Genomic DNA, 24133 nt, shown 5'->3' with positions numbered 1-24133 from the left:
TAACCTCTTGTTTTAATTTTTCCCACAGACAGAAATCCAGAGGTGGTTAGTCCTGTAGGTATGCGGACAATTTGTCGAGAAGCTCTGTAATGATTCATGCAGAAAGAATGGCATATCTGTCATGTTGGTACCAAATGAATTCCCTTATCTCCAATGGGATTTCTTCAAATAACAGTGGCAGCTTACATGCTTGGAACTGTGGATACCTGTGGCTATTTAGAATCCCGCCAATAAAACAGAAGTGTGTACCATGTGTTGACATACCAAGGTGGTTGTTTATCCACTTCTTTCGGCCAATGTTGGTTTTCAACAGACAATGGGTGCACATTGAAAAGACTGATTTACCCATGGTTTGTAAACTGCTTCATCCATAAAGAAAATTATCCATATAAATTTATTATCACTTTGGTTTTTCCGTAGATGCCACTGTAACAGATTTTGTAACTTATTTCCATGAAGCATTCAATGGAATAGAATGTGGAAAGCTTGAAATGTGTTGGACTGTAGTATTCACAGAACACTCCTTTGGCTGATCCCAATGGCACATTCTAGCCACTTCATAGTGCCACATTGATTGTTTGTTACTGCTCCTAAAACAAAAGTTGTTTCTCTCTCACCAGTTGCTGTTCTATGTCATTATTGTATTTTGTTTTTCATGCTGCCAGTTACTGGAAAAAAAAAAAAAAAAAAAAAAAAACAATATTTGCAAAGACCGATCATGAGGATTTGTCGTGAATAGGATACCTTTCAGCATGTGACCACTCCACTGTTCTAACAGTTTTGAGACATTCACTATAAATGAAAACAATATCCACTTTTTTTCAACTGTCACATACTTTGAGAAAATCTAAATAGCCTTACAAAGAAATTGCCTGATCACAACAACAGAGCAGAGACAGATGGGCTTCAAGCATATAGTTTACCACACAACCAAATCCGAATGACACATTTGCTTACTTGTGGTATGGTAGTGCAGACGTTTGTGGGACCTACTCTCTAGACAGCAGGACAATGATTTGTGGCATTGTAATAACACTTTAGTCTTGACCAACAGTCTTTGTTAAATTTTACTAATCCTTATACATATCAGCTTTACAGCATGTTCAGAGCATCTAAAAAAGACATAGCATACTTGAAAAACAAGGCAATGACTCTGAATAAAACATGAGCAAGTAGAATACAATGTGAACATATCAGAACTTAACACCAACCCAAAATATATTGATACAAGTATCTCATTAAAGTCATTTTCATGAAGCATTATTGCAAACTGGTTGGAACATACTCCTGATGGTGTAAGGAAAGCAGCCAACCAGATGGCACTAATGTACATGGCTGTTCTACTCATAATTCACAAGGAAATACCATTACAAAAGCAATTTAACATTTTACTAATCCATACAATTAATTTATAATGTAAATTCAATGTCCTATTTACATATTTTATGTTTTATTTATGTTTAAAGTGCAGACGATATGACTTGAGGCCAACATCTGTTATATGATTTTTGCGTGCAATTTTCATAACAGGTGGCACTGACCTACAATGACAGCCATAGTGTGTGTGCATGTGTACATGTACATATGCATATTGCAGCTCAAAAAAGGATTTGTCCTAAAGCTAACAAAGTTTACAGTCTTGGTTTTTTTGCCTTTTGACGAAATGATGCCTCTACTATTTGGTGAATTGTTACCTTTACTTATGTATTATTTAATAAAAGATTAAATTATTAAATTTAGAAAGTAATAAATTTACCAACAGTAGAGACATTGAAATACCTGTATGTTCTGTTTCATACACAATCCAGTCACATTAATATTATCACCACCTATGTTCAACGTCAATGTGCAATGAAAATGTCCAATCAGAATGCAAGGAGTCAAAAGACAATGCTAAAATGAAATTGGAATGATTATCTTATTATGAGGAACTATGTGATTTATTACCTGGTACCAGAGGTCTCTCAATAGAATTTGCCTTTAGTATATACTCATACAACTCTGTTACCTGAAGAGTTTCTTGTTGAGCTGTACCTGCAACAAAAGTACAACGTATATCTAGACAGCTAAATTTTTTTGTATTGGAAAGTGGAAAAAATGCAGAGCATTTTGTTTCATAGCTGAAATTCCAACAGAAAATTTGATGTGAAATAAAAGGAAAATGACACTCATCTCTTGTGCAACTGACATGTTTAAATACTTCCTTGGGCAATTGATATGCTTAAATAGAGATTCATGAATTTAACAATGAAAATAATCAATTATTGATAATATAATATAAATGGAAAGATAAAAAATCTACTCACCAAGTGGCGGCAGGGGAACATATACACAAAAGGATTTAACTTTTACAAGCTTTCGAAGCCAGTGGCTCCTTCTTCTGGCAGAACAATTGAAGGAAAGCAATAGGGGTGAAGAAAAAGCCCTGGAGAGGTTTATGGAAAGGGGTATTGTTCAGAAAAATCACCCATAATCTTGGGTCAGGAGAGATTTACCGGACGGGATCAGAAGAAAAGATTGATTGTTGAGGATTGCATTGATGAGATTTGAAAACCTGAGAGCTTAAAGGTGGAAGACAGGGTGATATGCAAGACAGAGATTACTGCTAAAACATTGCGCATGAGCTAATATAAGTGAAAAGCTAAGTGCATTGTATGTAAAAGAGGTTGGAGGGGAGATGACAAAAAATAGACAAGTCAGAAAATGGAAGATGTAGGAAACCGAAGTGGAGTGAAGAAAGGAGTAGTTAATGTGAATAAATGCTGAGACAGAAGGAAAGAATATAAATTAAGACCAGATGGGTGGTGAACCAAGGACATGTTGTAGTGCTAGTCCCCACCTGCAGAGTTCTGCGAAACTGGTGTCTGGGGCAAGAATCCAAATGGCACATGTGGTGAAACAGGCACCGAGGTTGTGACTGTCATGTTGTACAGCATGCTCTGTAACAGGATATTGTGTGTTGCCTGTATACACCCTCTGCCTATGCCTATTCATCCTGACTGATAACTAAGTTGTAGTCATGCTTCTTCTGCCACAAGAAGGAGCCACTGTCTCCAAAAGCTTGTAAAAGTTAAATCATTTTGTGTTGGTTATCACCACCAACCTGGCCTTAATTTACATTAAGTCCTTCTGTCTCAGCATTTATTCACAGTAACTACTCCTTTCTTCACTCCATTTTAGTTTTTATTTCTTTCATTTTCCGATTTATCAGTTTTTCTCTGTCCCCCCTCTCCCAACTCTGTTATATGCAATGCATATAGCTTTTCACTCTTATTAATCCCCCCATGAACCATGGACCTTGCCGTTGGTGGGGAGGCTTGTGTGCCTCAGTGATACCGATGGCCGTACCGTAGGTGCAACCACAACGGAGGGGTATCTGTTGAGAGACCAGACAAACATGTGGTTCCTGAAGAGGGGCAGCAGCCTTTTCAGTAGTTGCAGGGGCAACTGTGCTGTTACTGTGAACGGCTGAAAGCAAGGGGAAACTACAGCCGTAATTTTTCCCAAGGGCATGCAGCTTTACTGTATGGTTAAATGATGATGGCGTCCTCTTGGGTAAAATATTCCGGAGGTAAAATAGTCCCCCATTCAGATCTCCGGGCGGGGACTACTCAGGAGGACATCGTTATCAGGAGAAAGAAAACTAGCGTTCTACGGATCGGAGCGTGGAATGTCAGATCCCTTAATCGGGCAGATAAGTTAGAAAATTTAAAAAGGGAAATGGATAGGTTAAAGTTAGATATAGTGGGAATTAGTGAAGTTCGGTGGCAGGAGGAACAAGACTTTTGGTCAGGTGAATACAGGGTTATAAATACAAAATCAAATAGAGGTAATGCAGGAGTAGGTTTAATAATGAATAAAAAATAGGTGTGCAGGTAAGCTACTACAAAGAGCATAGTGAACGCATTATTGTGGCTAAGATAGACACGAAGCCCATGCCTACTACAGTAGTACAAGTTTATATGCCAACGAGCTCTGAAGAGAATGAAGAAATTGATGAAATGTACGATGAGATAAAAGAAATTATTCAGCTATGAAGGGAGACGAAAATTTAATAGTCATGGGTGACTGGAATTCGAGAGTAGGAAAAGAGAGAGAAGGAAACATAGTAGGTGAATAATGCTAGAATTTTGTACAGAGCATAACTTAATCATAGCTAATACTTGGTTCATAAAAGAATGTTGTGTACATGGAAGAATCCTGGAGATACTAGTAGGTATCAGATAGATTATATAATGGTAAGAGAGAGATTTAGGAACCATGTTTTAAATTGTAAGACATTTCCAGGGGCAGATGGGGACTCTGACCACAATCTATTGGTTATGAACTGTAGATTAAAACTGAAGAAACTGCAAAAAGGTGGGAATTTAAGGAGATGGGACCTGGATAAACTGACTAAACCAGAGGTTTACAGAGTTTCAGGGAGAGCATAAGGGAACAATTGACAGGAATGGGGGAAAGAAATACAGTAGAAGAAGAATGGGTAGCTTTGAGGGATGAAGTAGTGAAAGCAGCAGAGGATCAAGTAGGTAAAAAGACGAGTGCCAGTAGAAATCCGTGGGTAACAGAAGAAACATTGAATTCAATTGATGAAAGGAGAAAATATAAAAATGCAGTAAATGAAACAGGCAAAAAGGAATACAAACGTCTCAAAAATCAGATCGACAGGAAGTGCAAAATGGCTAAGCAGGGATGGCTAGAGGACAAATGTAGGGATGTACAGGCTTATCTCACTAGGGGTAAGATAGATACTGCCTACAGGAAAATTAAAGAGATCTTTGGAGAAAAGAGAGCCACTTGTATGAATATCAAGAGCTCAGATGGAAACCCAGTTTTAAGCAAAGAAGGGAAAGCAAAAGGTGGAAGGAGCATATAGAGGGTCTATACAAGGGCGATGTACTTGAGTACAATATTATAGAAATGGAAGAGGATGTAGATGAAGATGAAATGGGACATACGATACTGCGTGAAGAGTTTGACAGAGCATTGGAAGACCTGCGTCAAAACAAGGTCCCGGGAGTAGACAACATTCCATTAGAATTACTGACGGCCTTGGGAGAGCCAGTCCTGACAAAACTCTACCATGTGGTGAGCAAGATGTATGAGACAGGCAAAATTCCCTCAGACTTCAAGAAGAATATAATAATTCCAATTCCAAAGAAAGTAGGTGTTGACAGATGTGAGAATTACTGAACAATCAGTTTAATAAGTCACAGCTGCAAAATACTGACGCGAATTCTTTACAGACGAATGAAAAAACTGGTAGAAGCCGACCTCGGGGAAGATCAGTTTGGATTCCGTAGAAATATTGGAACACGTGAGGCAATACTGACCTTACGACTTATCTTAGAAGAAAGATTAAGGAAAGGCAAACCTACGTTTCTAGCATTTGTAGACTTAGAGAAAGCTTTTGACAATGTTGACTGGAATACTCTCTTTCAAATTCTAAAGGTGGCAGGGGTAAAATACAGGGAACGAAAGGCTATTTACAATTTGTACAGAAACCAGATGGCAGTTATAAGAGTTGAGGGGCACGAAAGGGAAGCAGTGGTTGGGAAGGGAGTGAGACAGGGTTGTAGCCTCTCCCCGATGTTATTCAATCTGTATATTGAGCAAGCAGTAAAGGAAACAAAAGAAAAATTCGGAGTAGGTATTAAAATCCATGGAGAAGAAATAAAAACTTTGAGGTTCGCCGATGACATTGTAATTCTGTCAGAGACAGCAAAAGACTTGGAAGAGCAGTTGAACGGAATGGATGGTGTCTTGAAGGGAGGATATAAGATGAACATCAACAAAAGCAAAACGAGGATAATGGAATGTAGTCGAATTAAGTCGGGTGATGTTGAGGGTATTAGATTAGGAAATGAGACACTTAAAGTAGTAAAGGAGTTTTGCTATTTGGGGAGCAAAATAACTGATGATGGTCGAAGTAGAGAGGATACAAAATGTAGACTGGCAATGGCAAGGAAAGCGTTTCTGAAGAAGAGAAATTTGTTAACATCGAGTATAGATTTAAGTGTCAGAAAGCCATTTCTGAAAGTATTTGTATGGAGTGTAGCCATGTATGGAAGTGAAACATGGACAGTAAATAGTTTGGACAAGAAGAGAATAGAAGCTTTCAAAATGTGGTGCTACAGAAGAATGCTGAAGAGTGGATGGGTAGATCACATAACTAATGAGGAGGTATTGAATAGAATTGGGGAGAAGAGGAGTTTGTGGCACAACTTGGCTAGAAGAAGGGATCGGTTAGTAGGACATGTTCTGAGGCATCAGGGTATCACAAATTTAGCATTGGAGGGCAGTGTGGAGGGTAAAAATCATAGAGGGAGACCAAAAGATGAATACACTAAGCAGATTCAGAAGGATGTAGGTTGCAGTAAGTACTGGGAGATGAAGAAACTTGCACAGGATAGAGTAGCATGGAGAGCTGCATCAAACCAGTCTCAGGCCTGAAGACCACAACAACAACAATTTGTGCAGATGTTTTAGTAGTAATCTCTGTCTTGCACATTACCCTGTCTTCCACCTTTAAGCTCTCAGGTTTTTGGATCCCATCCGGTGCAGCCCCAACAATCAGTCTTTCCTTCTGATTCCATCCGATAAGTCTCCCCTGACCCAGGACTCTGGGTGAATTTTCAGAACAGTACCCCTTTGCCTAAACCTCTCCAGTCCTTTTCCTTCACCCCTCTTCCGTCAGTTCTTCTGCTAGAAAAGGAGCCACTGGCTCCGAAAGCTTGTAAAAGTTAATTCCTTTTGTGTGTATGTTCCCCTGCTGACAATTGGTGAGTTAGATTTCTTATCTATCCATTTTGATTTATGAATTTAGTTATTTATTGTCATTATGTATCACAAATTACTTTCTGGAATTAAAATGATTACTTAGGTCCCAGCTTATTACCATGATAAAACTTGAGGAAAGTAGTACAGCAATATGTTGTTGTTGCCTTCAGTCTGAAGATTGGTTTCATGAAGCTCTCTTGACACTACTCCATCCTGTGCAAGCCTCTTCATCTCTGAATAACTACTGCATCCTACTTCTATTTGAACTGCTTACTGTATTTATTCCCCTCTCTCTTTTTCTCCCCTTCCTCCCCCACAAATCCCTCAAATACTAAAGTGGTGATCCCTGGATGTCTCAGAATGTTTCCTATCTATCGACACCTTCTTTTAGCCAAGTTGTGCCATGAATTTCTTTTATCCCCAATTCTATTCAGTACCTAATCATTAGTTATGTGATCTACCCATCAGCATTCTTCTGTAGCACCACATTTCAAAAGTTTCTATTCTCTTCGTGTCTGAGTTGCTTATCGTCCACATTTCTTACACTTCAGACAAATATCTCCAGAAAAGACTTACTAACATTTAAATCTACATTCAATATTAGCAAATTTCTTTGCTTCTGAAATGCTTTTCATGTTATTGCCAGTCTGCATTTTATATCATCTCTACTTTGTCCATTATTTGTCATTTAGCTACCCAAATAGCAAAACTCATCTGCTACTTGAAATGTTTAATATCCTAATCTGATTCCCTTAGCATCACCTGATTTAATTCGACTACATTCCACTATTCTTGTTTATCTTTTATTGGTGTTCATCTTATATTATTCTTTCAAGACATTGTCCTTTCTGCACAGCTGCTCTTCCGAGTCCTTTGCTGTCTCTGACAGACTTACATTGTCATCAGAAAACCCCAGAGTAGTAAGTTTTTCCCCCTGAACTTTAATACCTTCTCCAAATTTTTCTTTGGTTTCCTTTACTGCTTGCTCAGTGTACAGATTGGATAACATGAGGGATAGGCTAAAGCCATATCTTATTTCCTTCTCAACCAGTGCTTCATTTTCATGCCTCTTGATTCTTGTAGCTGCCATCTAGTTTCTGTACAAGTTGTAAATAACCATTCCATCCCTGTATTTTATCCCTTGTACTTTCAGAATTCCAAGAGTGTATTTCAGTCAACATAGTCAAAAGCTTTCTCTAACAAGGAAACAACACCAACTTGACTTCATATTTTATGGAGAAAAAGGCACCCTAGCAAGATACCAGACTCAGCAATCAATCCTGTGTGAAAATTTTGGTCATAATTCTGTTAATATGCAGGTATGACATTCTGAATGTATAGCTTTTAAACTTGGCATGCACCTTTTGTTTGTCACTCACTCTGCCCTCTGCAGCTGCTTATATTTGAATGCAAATTACTGTACAGCAGAGAAGATAAGTAGTTTGTGTTCATAATGTCAGTGAAAAAATAAGCAATAGTGCTTTGATGTTTGCGTCAAGGAGTGCTTTTTTCAACCTGTAGCTGGTGTAAAAGAACTCTTAGCTCTGTACACTTTTATGTTCTGATTCACAAATGCACTCTAAATTCATGAAATGAATGAGTATTTCATTAAAGAAATAGCATAGCACTGTTTAATTATTAACATTGCTGTCGTGTGTTATTTTCTTTGGGTTCAAAAGCTGACACTGTTAAGGGGAAAAAGTTCTGTTATTCTTAAACATGATTGACATGATTAAATCAATAAAAAATCGTTAACTGCATTTCATAATAATTCTTAGGTTATCTATTTTGATTTGGAGGCACAGCATTGAACATACATATGCGTGTGGTTGACATATTATGTACTCTTTTCTCATAAAACGGTGAAATAACATGTTCTCAAACAAGGTTTTAAAAATCATTCCCTTGCCTTCAACATCCTACAAATAGGAGGGTGCTAGTTGTCACTCTGCTGTACATTACTTGCTGCTCTAGCATTGGGTGGTTGCAGTGGGGTGGAGCAAGGAACAAACAACCGGCAAACATGAAGTTTAAAAGCTGTACATTCAGAAGGTCATAACTTCATGCTAACAGAATTATGGCCCATATTTTCATGCAGGATTGATTGTTGGGACTGATAACTTGCTAGTGCACTTCTTCCTCAAAAATATGAGGTCATGTTGATGATGTTTCCTTTTGAATCTACAAATGCTATGAACATGGGTTTGCTTTTCATTAACATATATGCTAGAAGAAGTCATAGGATCAGTGTTGCCTTGCCATGTTCCTACATTTCTCCAGAATCCAAACTGATCTTCCCTCAAGTCAGGTCCTACCAGTTTTTTCATTTTTATGTGAATAATTTGTGTCAGTATTTTGCAACCATTCCTTATTAAACTGATAGTTTGGTAATTCTCACACCTGTCAGTACCTGCTTTCATGGGAAATGGTATTATTACATACTTCTAGAAGTCTGAGTGTATTTTGCCTCTCTCATATATCTTGCACACCAGGTGGAATATTTTTGTCATTTCCACAGATATCAGTCATTATGATGGAGTTTTGTCTACTCCAGGGGTGTCATTTTGATTTAAGTCTTTCCATGCTTTCTCTCTCTCTTCTCACAGAATCATATCTCCCATCTCATCTTCATCTACATTCTCTTCCCTTTCTATAATATTTCCTTAAGTTCATTTTCCTTTTATAGACCCTTTATGTTCTCCTTGCACCTCTCAGCTTCCCTTTCTTTGCTTAGTACTGGTTTTCCATCTGAGCTCTTGATATTCATAAAGCTGTTATTCTTTTCTCCAAAGGCCTCTTTAATTTGCCTAGAGGCAGTAACTGTCTTTCTCCTAGTTATAATGCATATGCTTCTATAGACTAGCATTTGCCCTCTGGTCATTCCTGTTTAATCATTTTGCACATTCTGTTAGTCTCATTTTTAGATGTCTATATTCCCTTTTGCCTGCTTCATTTGCTGCACTTTTATATTTTCTCCTTCCATCAATTAAATTCAATTACCTATTTGACCATTTGCTGCAATATAATAACCAATTTAAAATATTTAGGCTACAAACAAGAAAATTAAAGAGAATTAGTCTGACCACTAATTCTCAAAAAACTTGACTATTTAACCAAATCAGAGAAAATAGAGCATAAATGAAATAATTCTATATGGGAAGTAATATTATTGAAGATAAATGTAGCAAGAGAGTCATAATAACAACACTGAAACAAGCAAGTAAGTCTTTTTCCAACTAAAGACATCTGTTGTTGACAATCATTGACCAAAATTAAATAGGAAGTTTCTGAAAATATATTTATGAAGCACAACACTCCTTGAAGTACAAAGTGGCTGTTAGGTGAAATCAAGAGAAAAGAGTAATTTAGAGGCAGATTTGTGGGTTACTCTTTAGTACAAACATCAACAACCAGCCAATGCCTAACAAATGCAAAAGTTTCGTATTTGCCAATTATCTTGCTTTAACAATGCAAGCAAAGAAGTTTTTCATGATGTTGAGTCGAAGTCATGCAATACTTTTTAAAAGAGTTAACCACCTTTTGACTGTGTGTTATTATATTTATCTTTTGTACTATTCAGATTTCAGTTTTTATAACATTATCAAGAACAATGATAAATGTTATTAGACCATTATTAAGTCATTCCGTAACAGAACAACATTAAAAATGACTGATAGAAGTCCATATATGAGTGGTTTGTTTTGGTATAACAAGCTACCAAACGCTCTAAGAATGTACTCGGGAAATTTTTTTTAAACATAATCTAATAGAAAAATGTTTATATTCTTTCAACGAATTTTAAGAAAGTGATTGTAACATGAGGCATTAGCATATCAGTTGTAATGTGATAAATATAAAAAAATATATACATAAGAAGGAATAGCTACAGAATATAGTGTATTTTATAAGTGTAAATATAACCACAGTATCAAGTCTGACATTTGTAAACACCATCATTACTGAGTTACATCTTAAAGACATGTGTTAGCCTTGTTCACCTGCTTTGGACTGCATTAACAAATACGACTTAATAGTGGTTTAATAACCTTTAGCATTGTACTTTATAAGTGCATAAAAGCCAACATCTGGATAGTACAAAAGATAAATACAATACTACACATTCAAATGGTAGTTTACTCTTTTAAAAAGCAAGTAAAAAGGGTCGAGGAAGTTGAGCAAGTTCTTACAAAAGCACTGAGAATCTTCACTGAGTATTATGATAAGAACCACCTGGAACATAGTACTCATAAAAGCAGGTCTGTGCTTTCCACCTCCAAAACAATCAGGAAATTGAAAACCAAAAGTTAATTGGAAGGCCACTGACCTGGAACATTGCTCTATGCCTAAATACCTTGGCATCACTTTAGGTAGGTCTTTAACATACTGACTCAACACCAAGCCAAAAGTGTCAGCATGAAATAACATTATTTGAAAACTCACTGATAGTGACTAAGAAGCCCAGACTCAAGCCATCAGAACTTCAAACATGGCACTCTGTTTTCCTTCTGGGGCACATGTGTGTGTATTGTATAACTCCACCCACCCAAAGAAAGTTGAAGTCACATTGAATGAAGTTGCATGAGTGATCTCTGGTTGTCCAAAATTGATACCTATAGACAAGGTATATTGCTTGGCAGGTATTGCACCAACTGATATATGTCATAAAGTAGCTGCAGATGTTGAAAGGAAAGAGATTGAACTAAATCATTTGCACCCATTCCACAATCATTAATCACCAAGGTCTAGGTTGAAATCCAGAAGAAGTTTCCTTAATCAACATTAGCACTGTGTCTTTTAGTGCTGCCAGAGAACAACTCTGGGCAGCTAGATATGACCAAATTCAAATGCAGATGAAACCTGCTACCATCTGGAGATCACTGAACAGGCTAAGATCGCATGTTGGTATAGGCAGGGCAACCTTGTCAGATGGGGATATTCGAAAGGACCGACACACAAAGTGACTGTGAAGGATAACAGACAATGGATAAACTGTGCTACCATCCTTGCTGCCCTGAGCCACACAGTGACGAAGAGCTGGTGAACACTGAAGATAATGCAGTTTCTGGGAAAAGATCAAAGTACATGGCAGAGGGTATGTAGCATCATACCATTTACTAGGTTTCTTCTCTATTCCCTTCATATGTAGGAAGCACGGGAAAAATGACCGTTTGAATGGTGTGTGCAGTAATTATTCTAATCTTATCCCCACAATCCCTATGTGAGCAATACATAGGTGGTTGTAGTATAGTCCTACATCTACATCTACATCTATACTCCGCGAGCCACCTTACGGTGTGTGGCGGAGGGTACTTATTGTACCACTATCTGATCCCCCCTTCCCTGTTCCATTCACGAATTGTGCGTGGGAAGTTCTTGAAACTTTGTTAATTGACTATCTTAGGATAGTTTATGTCTATCTTCAAGAGTCTTCCAATTCAATTCCTTAAGTATCACTGTAACACTCTCCCATGGATCAAACAAACCTGCAACCATTCCTGCTGCCGTTCTCTGTATACATTCAATATCCTCTGTTAGTCCTACTTGGTACAGGTCCCACACACTTGAGAAGCATTATAGAACCAGTCACACAAGTGATTTGTAAGCAATCTCCTTTAGAGACTGACTGCACTTCCCCAGTATTCCACCACTAAAACTAAGTCTACCACCTGCTTTACCAGTGAGTGAGCCGACGTGATCATTCCATTCCAAAGTGTGACTCTCAGGTATTTGTATGAACTGGCCAATTCCAACAGTGACTCATTGGTATCATAGTCCTTTATGATTTTCCAAAGTGTGCAATATTGCATTTCTGAACATTTAAAGCAAGTTGCCAATCTTTGCACCACTTTGAAATCTTATCAACATCTGACTGAATATTTATGTAGCTTCTTTCAGACAGTACATCATTATAGATAACTGCATCATCTACAAAAAGTCTGACACTACTATTAATGTTGTCTGCAAGGTCATTAATGTACAACATGAACAGCAAGGGTCCCAACACACTTCTGTGGGGCACACCTGAAGTTACTTCTACAGCTGACAATGACTCTCCATCCAAGATAACATGCTGCATCCTTCCTACCAAAATGTCCTCAGTCCAGTCACAAATTTCACTTGATACTCCGTATGATCATATTTTTGAAAATAGGCATAGGTGTGGTACTAAGTCAAGTGCTTTTTGAAAATCGAGAAATACTGCATCTACCTGATGGCCTTGAGCCAAAACTTTCAGTATGTCATGTGAGAAAAGTGTGAGTTGGATTTCACACGATCAATGTTTTCAGAATCCATGCTGGTTGGCATTGAGGAAATCATTCTGTTCAAGACATCTCATTATGTTTGAGCTCAGACTATGTTCTAAGATTCTACAACAAATAGATGTCAAGGGTACTAGGCAGTAGTTTTGTGGATTGCTTCTACTACCCTTCTTGTAGACAGGTGTGTCCTGTGCTCTTTTCCAAGAACTGGGCATGATATTTTTCAAGGGATCTATGATACATTATAGTTAAAAGAGGGGCTAACTCAGCTGCAAATTCAGTATAGAATCTAACAGGGATTCCAGTGGGCCCAGGAGTTTTGTTCAGTTTTAAAGATTTCACCTGTTTCTCAACACCACTGACACTAATACTTATTTCATTCATCTTTTCAGTGGTATGAGTATTAAATTGGGGCAATTCTCCATGGAGTTAAGCATTTCAGCTTTTCCTTTACTACCGTCAGTTTCAGGTCCTGTATAATTCGCTACAGACTAGACACTAACTTTGGTGCCACTAACAGCCTTTACACATGACCAGAATTTCTTTGGGTTATGTGAAAGTTAATTTCACAATATTCTGTTACGGTTGTCGTCTAAGGTTTCATGCATTGCTCTCTTGACAGCCAAACATGTTTCATTCAGTATCTCCCTTTCTATAGCCTTATGCTTTGTTTTACACCTGTTATGCAGTAATTTCTGCTTCTTTAAGAGTTTCTTTACAGTGACCATATACCTTGGATGTTCCCTGTTTTGAACTGTTCTACTGGGTATATGTCTGTCCAGTGCACTGTGTAACGTTCCCTGGCATTTTCACAGTTTATTTGTACCATATACGCCGCTCTGGGCAAGTTGTATATATCGTAATTATTGAACAAAAATATTACTTAATGTGGTATTAATTATTCTCCTTATATTTTTATTGTAATATTTCTCTGTATTTAGGATAGGAATTTTTCTGTATTTATTTTGTGAATGTAAAATGTGTCAGTATTTGCTGTATCAGAGATATCGCATTTTGCCAGAAATCAATTTACAAAGAAATGTTAATAGTCGGGAAATGCTATATAAGGACTAAACATTATGTATTCTTTGGTCTTGTCTGATGAGACGCGATAGAGGTAGGACGCTGTGAAGAAGCTTTTAACGAATGTGTAGAATTCTTTTGTCTCTGTCTGGACTTAGCCGCCATTAGACGATGTGTTACGAATTAATGTGAGTTGAATTGTTGTTTGAGCTAAATATATCAGTATTTATCAAAAGTGTGAATTATTTATGTAAATTAGCTTGCCCACGTCATCTATAAAATTTCTTTAAGAATTTTTCAGCATTTTTTAGCGGTGTTGCTGGGCTGTGCCGCGACCAACAATCGCAGATCTGAAGAGGCGGCACATTTAAAAAATTATCAAACCCGTAAATCGGGAGCAGATGCATAAAAATCAATAGTGAATTAAGGAATTGTTCTTTATTTTCAGTGATCCTGTGGCTGATAAAATATGAATTAATTATACGTTTGTGCATTCGTAGGCGGACAGTTAATGTTAGTTAACATTGAAATTTAAACAGTTTGGTTCTTTAAAATAACTCAAATGCATAGTGAAGTAGGTTTGATCAGTGATAAATGTCGGCTTGGCAATAATTACAACATTTTCTGCTGATAGAGATAATCTTGTGTTCTATGGCTATTGCCGGGATAAAATTCAGTAAGAATATTTAACAAAAAACCCACTGCATCAGGAAAGTGTATGCCAAGGCCGAATGATCTAAAGGACTCAATTCTCAACTAAATATTATTATCCAGTTAATATGAGTGCACGTAATATTTTTCTTTAAATGTACGTAATTCTTAAGAAAGTAAATTTTTTATTACCACACGAAAATAAGAGAGTGGTTCTACAACAAAGTTCGCACGATAGAAAATTAACTTAAAAGGCAAAAGATAAAATTTATTATTCATTCTTTAACGAAATTTAAAATCAACGTCAAAATATTTCGACGATTTCGTTAAATTTGGCGCCCAACGTGGGGCTCGAATATGCAGTGGCCACTAAATACCCGTGAGATAACTAGGGAATTAATATAGTCGAACTTTGTTGGAGAACATTTAATAATTTTTTCATGTATTGTATGTATTTCATAACCAATATTGTGTGGTAATACCTATGTATGATTTTTTGCATGAGAACACTATGTATCCAGAGGCAAGCTGAAGAAGAGAGCTCATTATTTCGAAAAATTAATTACCTACCACAATATCAGGGGGCAGCTGCACCCAAGATAGATCACCAAAAGGTAAAGCTACAGTGTAGTTGTCCTGTGGGTAGTAAAGTAGCCTCAGTGCAGTGTTCTCGGATCATTAGTGGTGTGCTTGTTGTTAGTACTTTGTTTTAAAATAACAGGACATTTAGGTAGTTAGTCATTGTAGTATATAGTAAGTGTGTATTAGTTAATGTCCATTTCTTGTGTGATTATGTCAGTGAAACCTGAGTGTTAGGATATTTAGTTCAGATTTTATTTCCTTTGTTTACTATGGTTAGATTGCGTAGTCAGAAAGATATCAACATGGATCATGAGCAACAGTTAGTAAGTAGTGATACCGAGTTAGAAAGTGGGACACAAAGTAATGTTAGTGACGTAGTTCAGGAAGTACAATGTGAGAATCTGGGGGCAGAAGGGCAAGAAATGTTGCCACTGCCACCCAGTGATTCAGTTGATAGCGGAAATACTGTGCAATCTGCAAGCACTGGACACGGACCAGAGAGTGGTGTGATGTCAGAAGTGCAATCATTAAGAGTTATGTTCGAGCGCATGCTCAATTTCCAAGCTGAATTTGTACATATGCAAGCAGAGCGTGACCAGAGATTGGTAGCGGAATTTGCATGCAAACAAGCAGAGCGCGATAAAGAACGTGATGCCAAACAAGCAGAGCGCGATAGAGAACGTGAAGCTAAACAAGCAGAGCGTGACCGACGCCTGCATGAGAGGGACTTGCAGTTGATGCAAACTTTAGAAGTTATGCAAAGTGAGCTTGTTAGTTTGAAACAAAAATATGAAACCATACCCAGAACAGTGCATGAATTAAGCGAAAGAGTAGACAGTATTCAAGTGGCTAATGCCAATATCGTAGAGGAAATAAGTGTCCTGACTAATAGGGTCGAACAACTAGAAATTGACACAACTCAAGTAATTGAGGACAAAGTGATCGAACAAGTGCACAAAGTAGAACGTAAATTCACAAAGGAATTAGATGAGAAAGTGCACGCCGCAATTGAGGCCAGAGAGGTGGACTCAACTGCGGATGTGCAAAATCTTAAAAAGATAGTGCAAAAGGACATTCCGCTGTGGCAGCGGAGTGTGGACCGCCGTCTTGCCGAAATGGAGCTAAGCTTGCGGCATGACGATGCGCAGGCGTATGTCACGCCAGCCAGGTCCAACAATGATAGGCATATAAATACTGCAGTAAAAAATTGCGACTGCGAGACAGAACAGGCAACCAATGTAAGCGGAACAAATAAATGTCATTCCAAAGTAGTAATTGAAGAAAGTCTGATTAGGAACCGACAGTTTCAGATCTTTACAACGGAGAAGAAATCTGTTCACCCTGTAGTGTTTATCAAGGGATTTAAAAACATTTTGCCTAGCGTTTGGAGTCATACCCAGAAAATACAGTTTGTAATGTCTTACATACAAGGAGATGCTGCATTATGGGCAACGGAAGCAGCTGACAGTTGTGATACATATGAGCAATTCGAAAAGGCATTCTTGGCCAAATATTGGTCAACATGTATTCAGGAGAGATTACGGAAGGAAGTATATAATCCAGAGCCGTATTCTCCACGACTAGGCAATTTGCGAAAATATTTTGAGAAGTACATTAACAAGACCCGTTACTGGGATGAACAGATTTCATCTCGGGATTTGATCAGGCTTTTGAAATCACACTTGCCGATACATGTAAAGGAAAAGCTTATACACGTGCCTGAAAATGATATGGAACATTTCTTGTCTGTTCTGGACTCAATTGACCTAATTCAGGAGGACGTTAAGGCAGCCTCTGAACAGGCTAGAAATAACGGAAACGGTTATAGAAATGGTAGAAATAACACGCCTCCACCAAGTAATGGAAACGGCGGAGGTAATAATAGGAGACAAGAGTATGCACAAAACGGAAATAGAGGTAGAGACCGGAATGGCAATAGTCCGCCGGTGAATGACCGAAAGAGGAGGTTCGATGACCGGTATGAAACAGGCCCACCAAGCAATCATAGATGGAAAAATGCCAGGGGGCCGTACAACACTAATACTTATAATGATGCAAACCGAACTTGGCCACAGAACCAGAGGCCCAGTCCGGACCGGCAAAACAGTGATGGATATGACAATAACCGACCGCCACCACAAAATGCGCCAATTGCGCAACCGTGGCGGCCGACGCAACACAACGTGCACATAGTGGAGGTCAGTGACACAGAGCAGCCACGCCCATCCACTAGCAATAATTCAACAAACTAGATGCAGCCGAGATACGCTCTCCATCGTCGGCTGAGGTTTGGAGTGAGAGCAGCCCGACACAGAACAAAACGCCGAACAAAATCTGTATCCTTAGGTACAATGACGGGGTACAGATGGGAGACGAACTAATAACTGAACCATCCACATGCATAAAGGAGCACAAAGACAAAGTACAAGCGATAATAGAGATCAAAATTAATAATATTGATGTGCAAGCAGTCATAGATACAGGTGCTACTGTCAGTGTTATGAGTATGGACTTATTCAAAGTACTGGGGAAGGAAAGGCGTATGCTGACTTTTCCCGTGAATAATTGTAAAGTCACTGGAGCCATAAGTGCACAGCGACAAATAATTAAACTCCAAGTGCAGGTAGAGATGTATATAGGGGAAGAAGCCATAGCGAGCTCATTCCTGGTAGTAAAGGGTTTAAAAGTAGCCTGCATTTTGGGGGTAGATTTTTTAAGAGAAAGGGACGCAATAATCGACCTTTCTCGGGGAAAATTAAGTTTGATGAATGCTGGTAGGAGAATAGAATTGTCCATGCTCAGATCCGGAGAGGTACCTGTACCTGTACCTAAATGTAATGCTATTAATATAAAATGTAGGAATCAGTCGATACTACATTTAGACAATCATTGTCTAGGACAGAATCTCTATTATCCTGACGTACAAGGTGATCAATCAAAAGCGAATATGGACGCATTAGTGAACAAAGTGTCACAGTCCGAAAATTTGAATTCTATGCAACAGCAGGATTTGGTACAGTTATTATTTAATTATACAGATTTGTTAAGGGATATCAGTACAATATCGAGGTAAGCCTCACAGAACTTACTGTCGAGCCTCATACTCCATTCCTTAGTCCAAGAAGGAAATAGTAGCTATCTCTCAGCAGATCCCCACTCACGGAGAGTACGGGGACTGGATTCGTGTAAGGATGTAAAAGTATTCCTACAGCAAAAGACTATTAGTCCTATGTGGACACCACTCTTTTGTAAATAATGAACATTAATAGTGTGTGTACTAGTGTAGAAGTGTTTAGTTATAAGGATATGATTGACTTTCTCATGTGTATGGATATTTATGTTATGTACTCTTTTAATTTGTGTTATCTAAAACATGCTCTAAATGTTTGCACAGATAATCTGATTAGTGCAATTATTTGTAGTGTTAAGCTGTGACAAAGTTCAGTCAAGAAGAACATTTTAGTAAGGATTAGTTAGTGTATTACATAATTTCCAATATGTGTGTCAAATTTGAAATATTTCTTGGCACAATCTTTTCTATTATGTGTATGTATGTATATATGTGTAGCTGTCAGATTGACAGATCCGAACCCAGAATAATATCAGTAATATGAGGCCCTGAGAACTTTATTATCTCACCAATATTATCAGAGAAAATAATGCACCCAGTAGTGACCCGAGGGCACCACGGGAGGCAACCTTGTTGTAAATTAATGTAACGCAAAGTTACGCACAAAGAAGCTTCAATTGAAGCATGTGCATATTCAATCAGTTAAAAGGAGCTAGCCAGATACAGTCCAAGTAAATTTTTGCCTACAGAGACTACACTGTAGTTACGTAGGACGTTAATAGTAAAGTGTGACATGAGTACAAAGGAGTTATTGAACAATATGCCTGAATCCGGCTGGAATGCACAAATAAAATCTAATCGAACACGAATATAGATGACTATGGGCAAACTAATACGAATTTTGAGTAATTGTTACCATGTACGCAAATCTCACACCTTGGTAAAGAGTTACGAATGTGCTGTTACAAACAAAATTGAGCAGCGGACATTGTAAATAGAAATAAAGGAACTTTAACAAAAGTGCAGTATTGTGCGGCAGAGACAGACAGTGACTGTTAAACCTGCAGCAATACGTCACGGAGTAGTTGTGTATAAGTAATAAAAAACTGTATCATCACCGTGTGTGCAAGTGGACAAGCAACTAGCACGACACGAACAATGAACCGATAACGGACGGTGGATCAACTTAGTGTCAAACTTTAACTCTTTGTGTGTCAAGGGACGCTAGGAAAGCGCATTGACTACAGAAATACATTTTGATTTTGTCCTAAGGTGAAAACTTGCGTGTGACTAATGACAAGTCATGACATGGTGAAGAATATTGTGTGCCCATAAAAGTATTACTGTGACAACGAAACATTGTGCAAACCAGACTAGTGAAGGCCTACTGAGTAATAACTACCACTAACTGTGTGCGTTCTTTCCCACAGCAGGAAAAATGCCTATAAGGATAGTACACTGTTTGTGAACTTGTTGCATGTTTCCTGGAGCACCGCGAGAAGACGTCGCACGGGCGAGCTGATATCCAACGCGCATCCGGCTACATCAGCTATGCAGCGGCCACAGCAGCTCGTAGCAGACCAGACAGCCACGCCCCTCCGCGCCGTAGCTGTCAACGCCGGGGGCGGTGACCTACACGGAGTCAGCGCGCCGCGTCGAGCGCCGCCCAACAATCACTCCGCACCGCTCACCAAATATAACATTATTGACTTTTTTGAAATGTTCACATAAACTGAATAACATGTTAATGACTTCATTTCGATAAACATTGAACATTTACTATGTATGTCCGTGAGTGATATATCCTAGGACAAGTGACCTTGTAGTGCATCACAAGAATAATAGTATCACACACAAAAAACCTTCCATTGAACTGTATGTGACTGTGATATTGTGTAATTGTGTAACCCTGTTTGTGACAAACTGCTAATTTAATTCAAATGAATAACTGTTAAAAAGACAATATTGACTATAAACCAACTGGGATGACTGGGCTCCGGCACAGTTTTGCCCAGGTTTCCTGTTTGCCTACGCCCAAATGGGGGAGCCATGAACTTATATAACCCTGGGACTAAATAAAAGAGCCATTCCGTAAAACATACAGAAGTGTAAAGAACGTTACTGGCACCATTGTGTCAAAGTGTAAAAACTCTTTGCCAAATGCTGCCAGGGGGCAATGTAACGTTCCCTGGCATTTTCACAGTTTATTTGTACCATATACGCCGCTCTGGGCAAGTTGTATATATCGTAATTATTGAACAAAAATATTACTTAATGTGGTATTAATTATTCTCCTTATATTTTTATTGTAATATTTCTCTGTATTTAGGATAGGAATTTTTCTGTATTTATTTTGTGAATGTAAAATGTGTCAGTATTTGCTGTATCAGAGATATCGCATTTTGCCAGAAATCAATTTACAAAGAAATGTTAATAGTCGGGAAATGCTATATAAGGACTAAACATTATGTATTCTTTGGTCTTGTCTGATGAGACGCGATAGAGGTAGGACGCTGTGAAGAAGCTTTTAACGAATGTGTAGAATTCTTTTGTCTCTGTCTGGACTTAGCCGCCATTAGACGATGTGTTACGAATTAATGTGAGTTGAATTGTTGTTTGAGCTAAATATATCAGTATTTATCAAAAGTGAATTATTTATGTAAATTAGCTTGCCCACGTCATCTATAAAATTTCTTTAAGAATTTTTCAGCATTTTTTAGCGGTGTTGCTGGGCTGTGCCGCGACCAACAATCGCAGATCTGAAGAGGCGGCACATTTAAAAAATTATCAAACCCGTAAATCGGGAGCAGATGCATAAAAATCAATAGTGAATTAAGGAATTGTTCTTTATTTTCAGTGATCCTGTGGCTGATAAAATATGAATTAATTATACGTTTGTGCATTCGTAGGCGGACAGTTAATGTTAGTTAACATTGAAATTTAAACAGTTTGGTTCTTTAAAATAACTCAAATGCATAGTGAAGTAGGTTTGATCAGTGATAAATGTCGGCTTGGCAATAATTACAACATTTTCTGCTGATAGAGATAATCTTGTGTTCTATGGCTATTGCCGGGATAAAATTCAGTAAGAATATTTAACAAAAAACCCACTGCATCAGGAAAGTGTATGCCAAGGCCGAATGATCTAAAGGACTCAATTCTCAACTAAATATTATTATCCAGTTAATATGAGTGCACGTAATATTTTTCTTTAAATGTACGTAATTCTTAAGAAAGTAAATTTTTTATTACCACACGAAAATAAGAGAGTGGTTCTACAACAAAGTTCGCACGATAGAAAATTAACTTAAAAGGCAAAAGATTAAATTTATTATTCTTCTTTAACGAATTCGACATCGTCGATTTCGTTAAAACTGTCAACTATTCTTTTAAACTTGAACCAGAGTTCCCCTACACGCTCCTACCCTGTGCTGAAAGCATCATGTTCTCATGGAGATATGACACTATGGATATTTTATCTACTTTACTGAATGTATATATTTTTCTGCTTGTTCTTATTGTCCTTTTTACTGTGGTAAACATTGTTGCTACAACCATGTAATGGCCATCGATACCAGTTTCAATGTAAACATCCTCAAAGAGGTCTGGTCTATTTGTTGCCATTAGATCCAATATATTTTCATGATGGGTGCGGTTCCTAACTATCTGTTTAGTTAACTAATCAAAAACTATTTTTTTTGTCTTGTTTCACATATTTTACTATGGTTACTGCACAACATTGGTTCCCGATTATAAGCCCATTTTCAAATGCATTACTGATTCCAAAGATGATAAAGTAAAGATAAACATGATGACAAGGCAAAGATAAATATCTTGACTTCTTAATGTACCAAGCCTTGACTTAGTGTAAAATTACTTCAATAGCCATTTTTTGACAAATTACATGTGAAGTTACACAGTTCAGCAATTACATTAACATACTAAACACACCTATGAATAAAGTTGTGCATCAGCATAGAACTTTTTATCTATTCATGGTCTAAGGCCGAAAGTTTTACTTTTATGCAGATTCTACAAGTTGTGGTATCATCTAAAAGAGGTGACTAATTGAATTGGGTTTGCTCATTTAATAGTAGGTGTGGGAACATACACATCTGGGGTTTTTTCACCCTAACTGGCTGAGTTTTGCCCCCTTTTCCTCCATGTGTAAGATTTCTACTTCTATCACGTATTTGTGATTTTTGTTAAGGCAGTGTTCCGCAAAGGGTGAATCGGGCTTCTTCAATCTCCAGCTTCTATTATGCTCTTTAAGCCTGGTGCACAGTGACACTTCCAGTATCTGTTTAGTTTTGTCATTTTTTGTTCCAATTATGTCAACAATGTAAACTGTTGCATTGTTATGTAATATAGAGCTTTGTATGGCTTCTGACTCAAATATATAAATACATGTGGAGAATACTAAAAAATGTAAACAGAAAAGCAATGAAATAAAGAGTTATTGACAAAAAATATATGGAAAAAGCTGCCAGAAATCCTTCCAGAAGTGTGACATGTTAGTTTTTATATTGTAACATGTATTATATATGGTACTATATACTGTGTATTTTGAGAACTGAAAAAAGCACTAAAGAGAAAAATCTGTAGAGGATGATACAAATTGGTCTCTGAATCAATACTAATCTCAGCATTGGACACAGGTTGCACAGAAATGATAGAGGCAGCATATCTGTAGAAGTTATGATGCTGGCCCCCCTCCACCCCCCCCCCCCCCCCCGCCCCTCCACACCCCTTTCCCATAAAGAGAGAGAGAGAGGGAGGGAGTGGAAGGGGTGATGTGAAAAAATATTTTCTTCACTGCATCTTGAAACGGCACTGATAAACAGAGAAGTGAAGTTTGCTATTTATGGAGTCTTCGAAAATTGCTTGTATAGTTGTGTAATCAAGCCTGTGTTTAATATAATAGAAGCTTGATTTCTTAGTTGTATGGCTTTGTTGAGTGGGAAGTCACTTGTGATAAATGATGACAAAAATTTACTATCCCTGTCCTTACCCATTACATCAATTTTTGCCTTATTAATTGAAAATTAAACTGTGTGATAAGTATTTTTTCATTCCATTTCATTACTTCTTATAGGGGACCCTTTGGGTCAACAACATAATTTGGAGATCTTAGCTATAACATAAACTGGTCAGAAAAGTTTTTCAGCAACCATATAACTTGAATTTTTTTTATCAGAAAGCTCTTTTACAATACCTAAAGAGAAAATTCTATAGAGGATGATACAAATTGGTTTCTGAATCTAAAGGAAGTGAAAAGTAAAACTGCATTTCCAGACAGTCCAGTAGAACACACTGGGTCTCCAATCATGAAAAGGGCAATGCAGCTTATGTACATTATTTAGTCAGTCAACATGTCTCAAATGGTCATTTCAAGCTGAAACCATGAGTGCATAGTCACTTTATAGCACAGAAGGGTTGTCAATATGGGGACGAACCCACCTATTAATGTGCAACACAGCAATGTCATTCGAACATTCAGCATATTGTCAGAAACCAAACATGCCTCTTAGTTATCACCCAGAGTCAGCAACATTGGCTTATTACCGCAATCTACAAATTATTATTTGAATGCACACTGAGCAGAATTCAACAAAATGGTGCACTGCCTAATTGGAGGACACTGGAAGGGCTTTGTCAACCCAAACAGTATGTATCCACAGAAAATATGGGTAAGGAGATGTCTGAATCAGAACCTGGAAAATGCTGCTGAGTTCTCTTCACTCATGAGTGTAGGGTTTATAAAGTA

General features: G+C 37.8%; 1 protein-coding gene across 1 annotated transcript in view; it reads right to left on the bottom strand.

The window, feature by feature from the left end:
- LOC126260821 (uncharacterized) overlaps positions 1–24133 on the bottom strand; it is a 162728-nt gene that overhangs the window by 42969 nt on the left and 95626 nt on the right. The window contains exon 5 of the mRNA XM_049958205.1: positions 1948–2034. Coding sequence (XP_049814162.1) covers positions 1948–2034 — 87 coding nt within the window. The remainder of the gene's footprint in view (positions 1–1947; positions 2035–24133) is intronic.

The sequence above is a fragment of the Schistocerca nitens genome, chromosome 5 (assembly GCF_023898315.1).
Source record: "Schistocerca nitens isolate TAMUIC-IGC-003100 chromosome 5, iqSchNite1.1, whole genome shotgun sequence".
In the NCBI taxonomy this organism is placed as follows: Eukaryota; Metazoa; Arthropoda; class Insecta; order Orthoptera; family Acrididae; genus Schistocerca; species Schistocerca nitens.
This window is presented reverse-complemented; position numbering and strand designations above follow the sequence as displayed.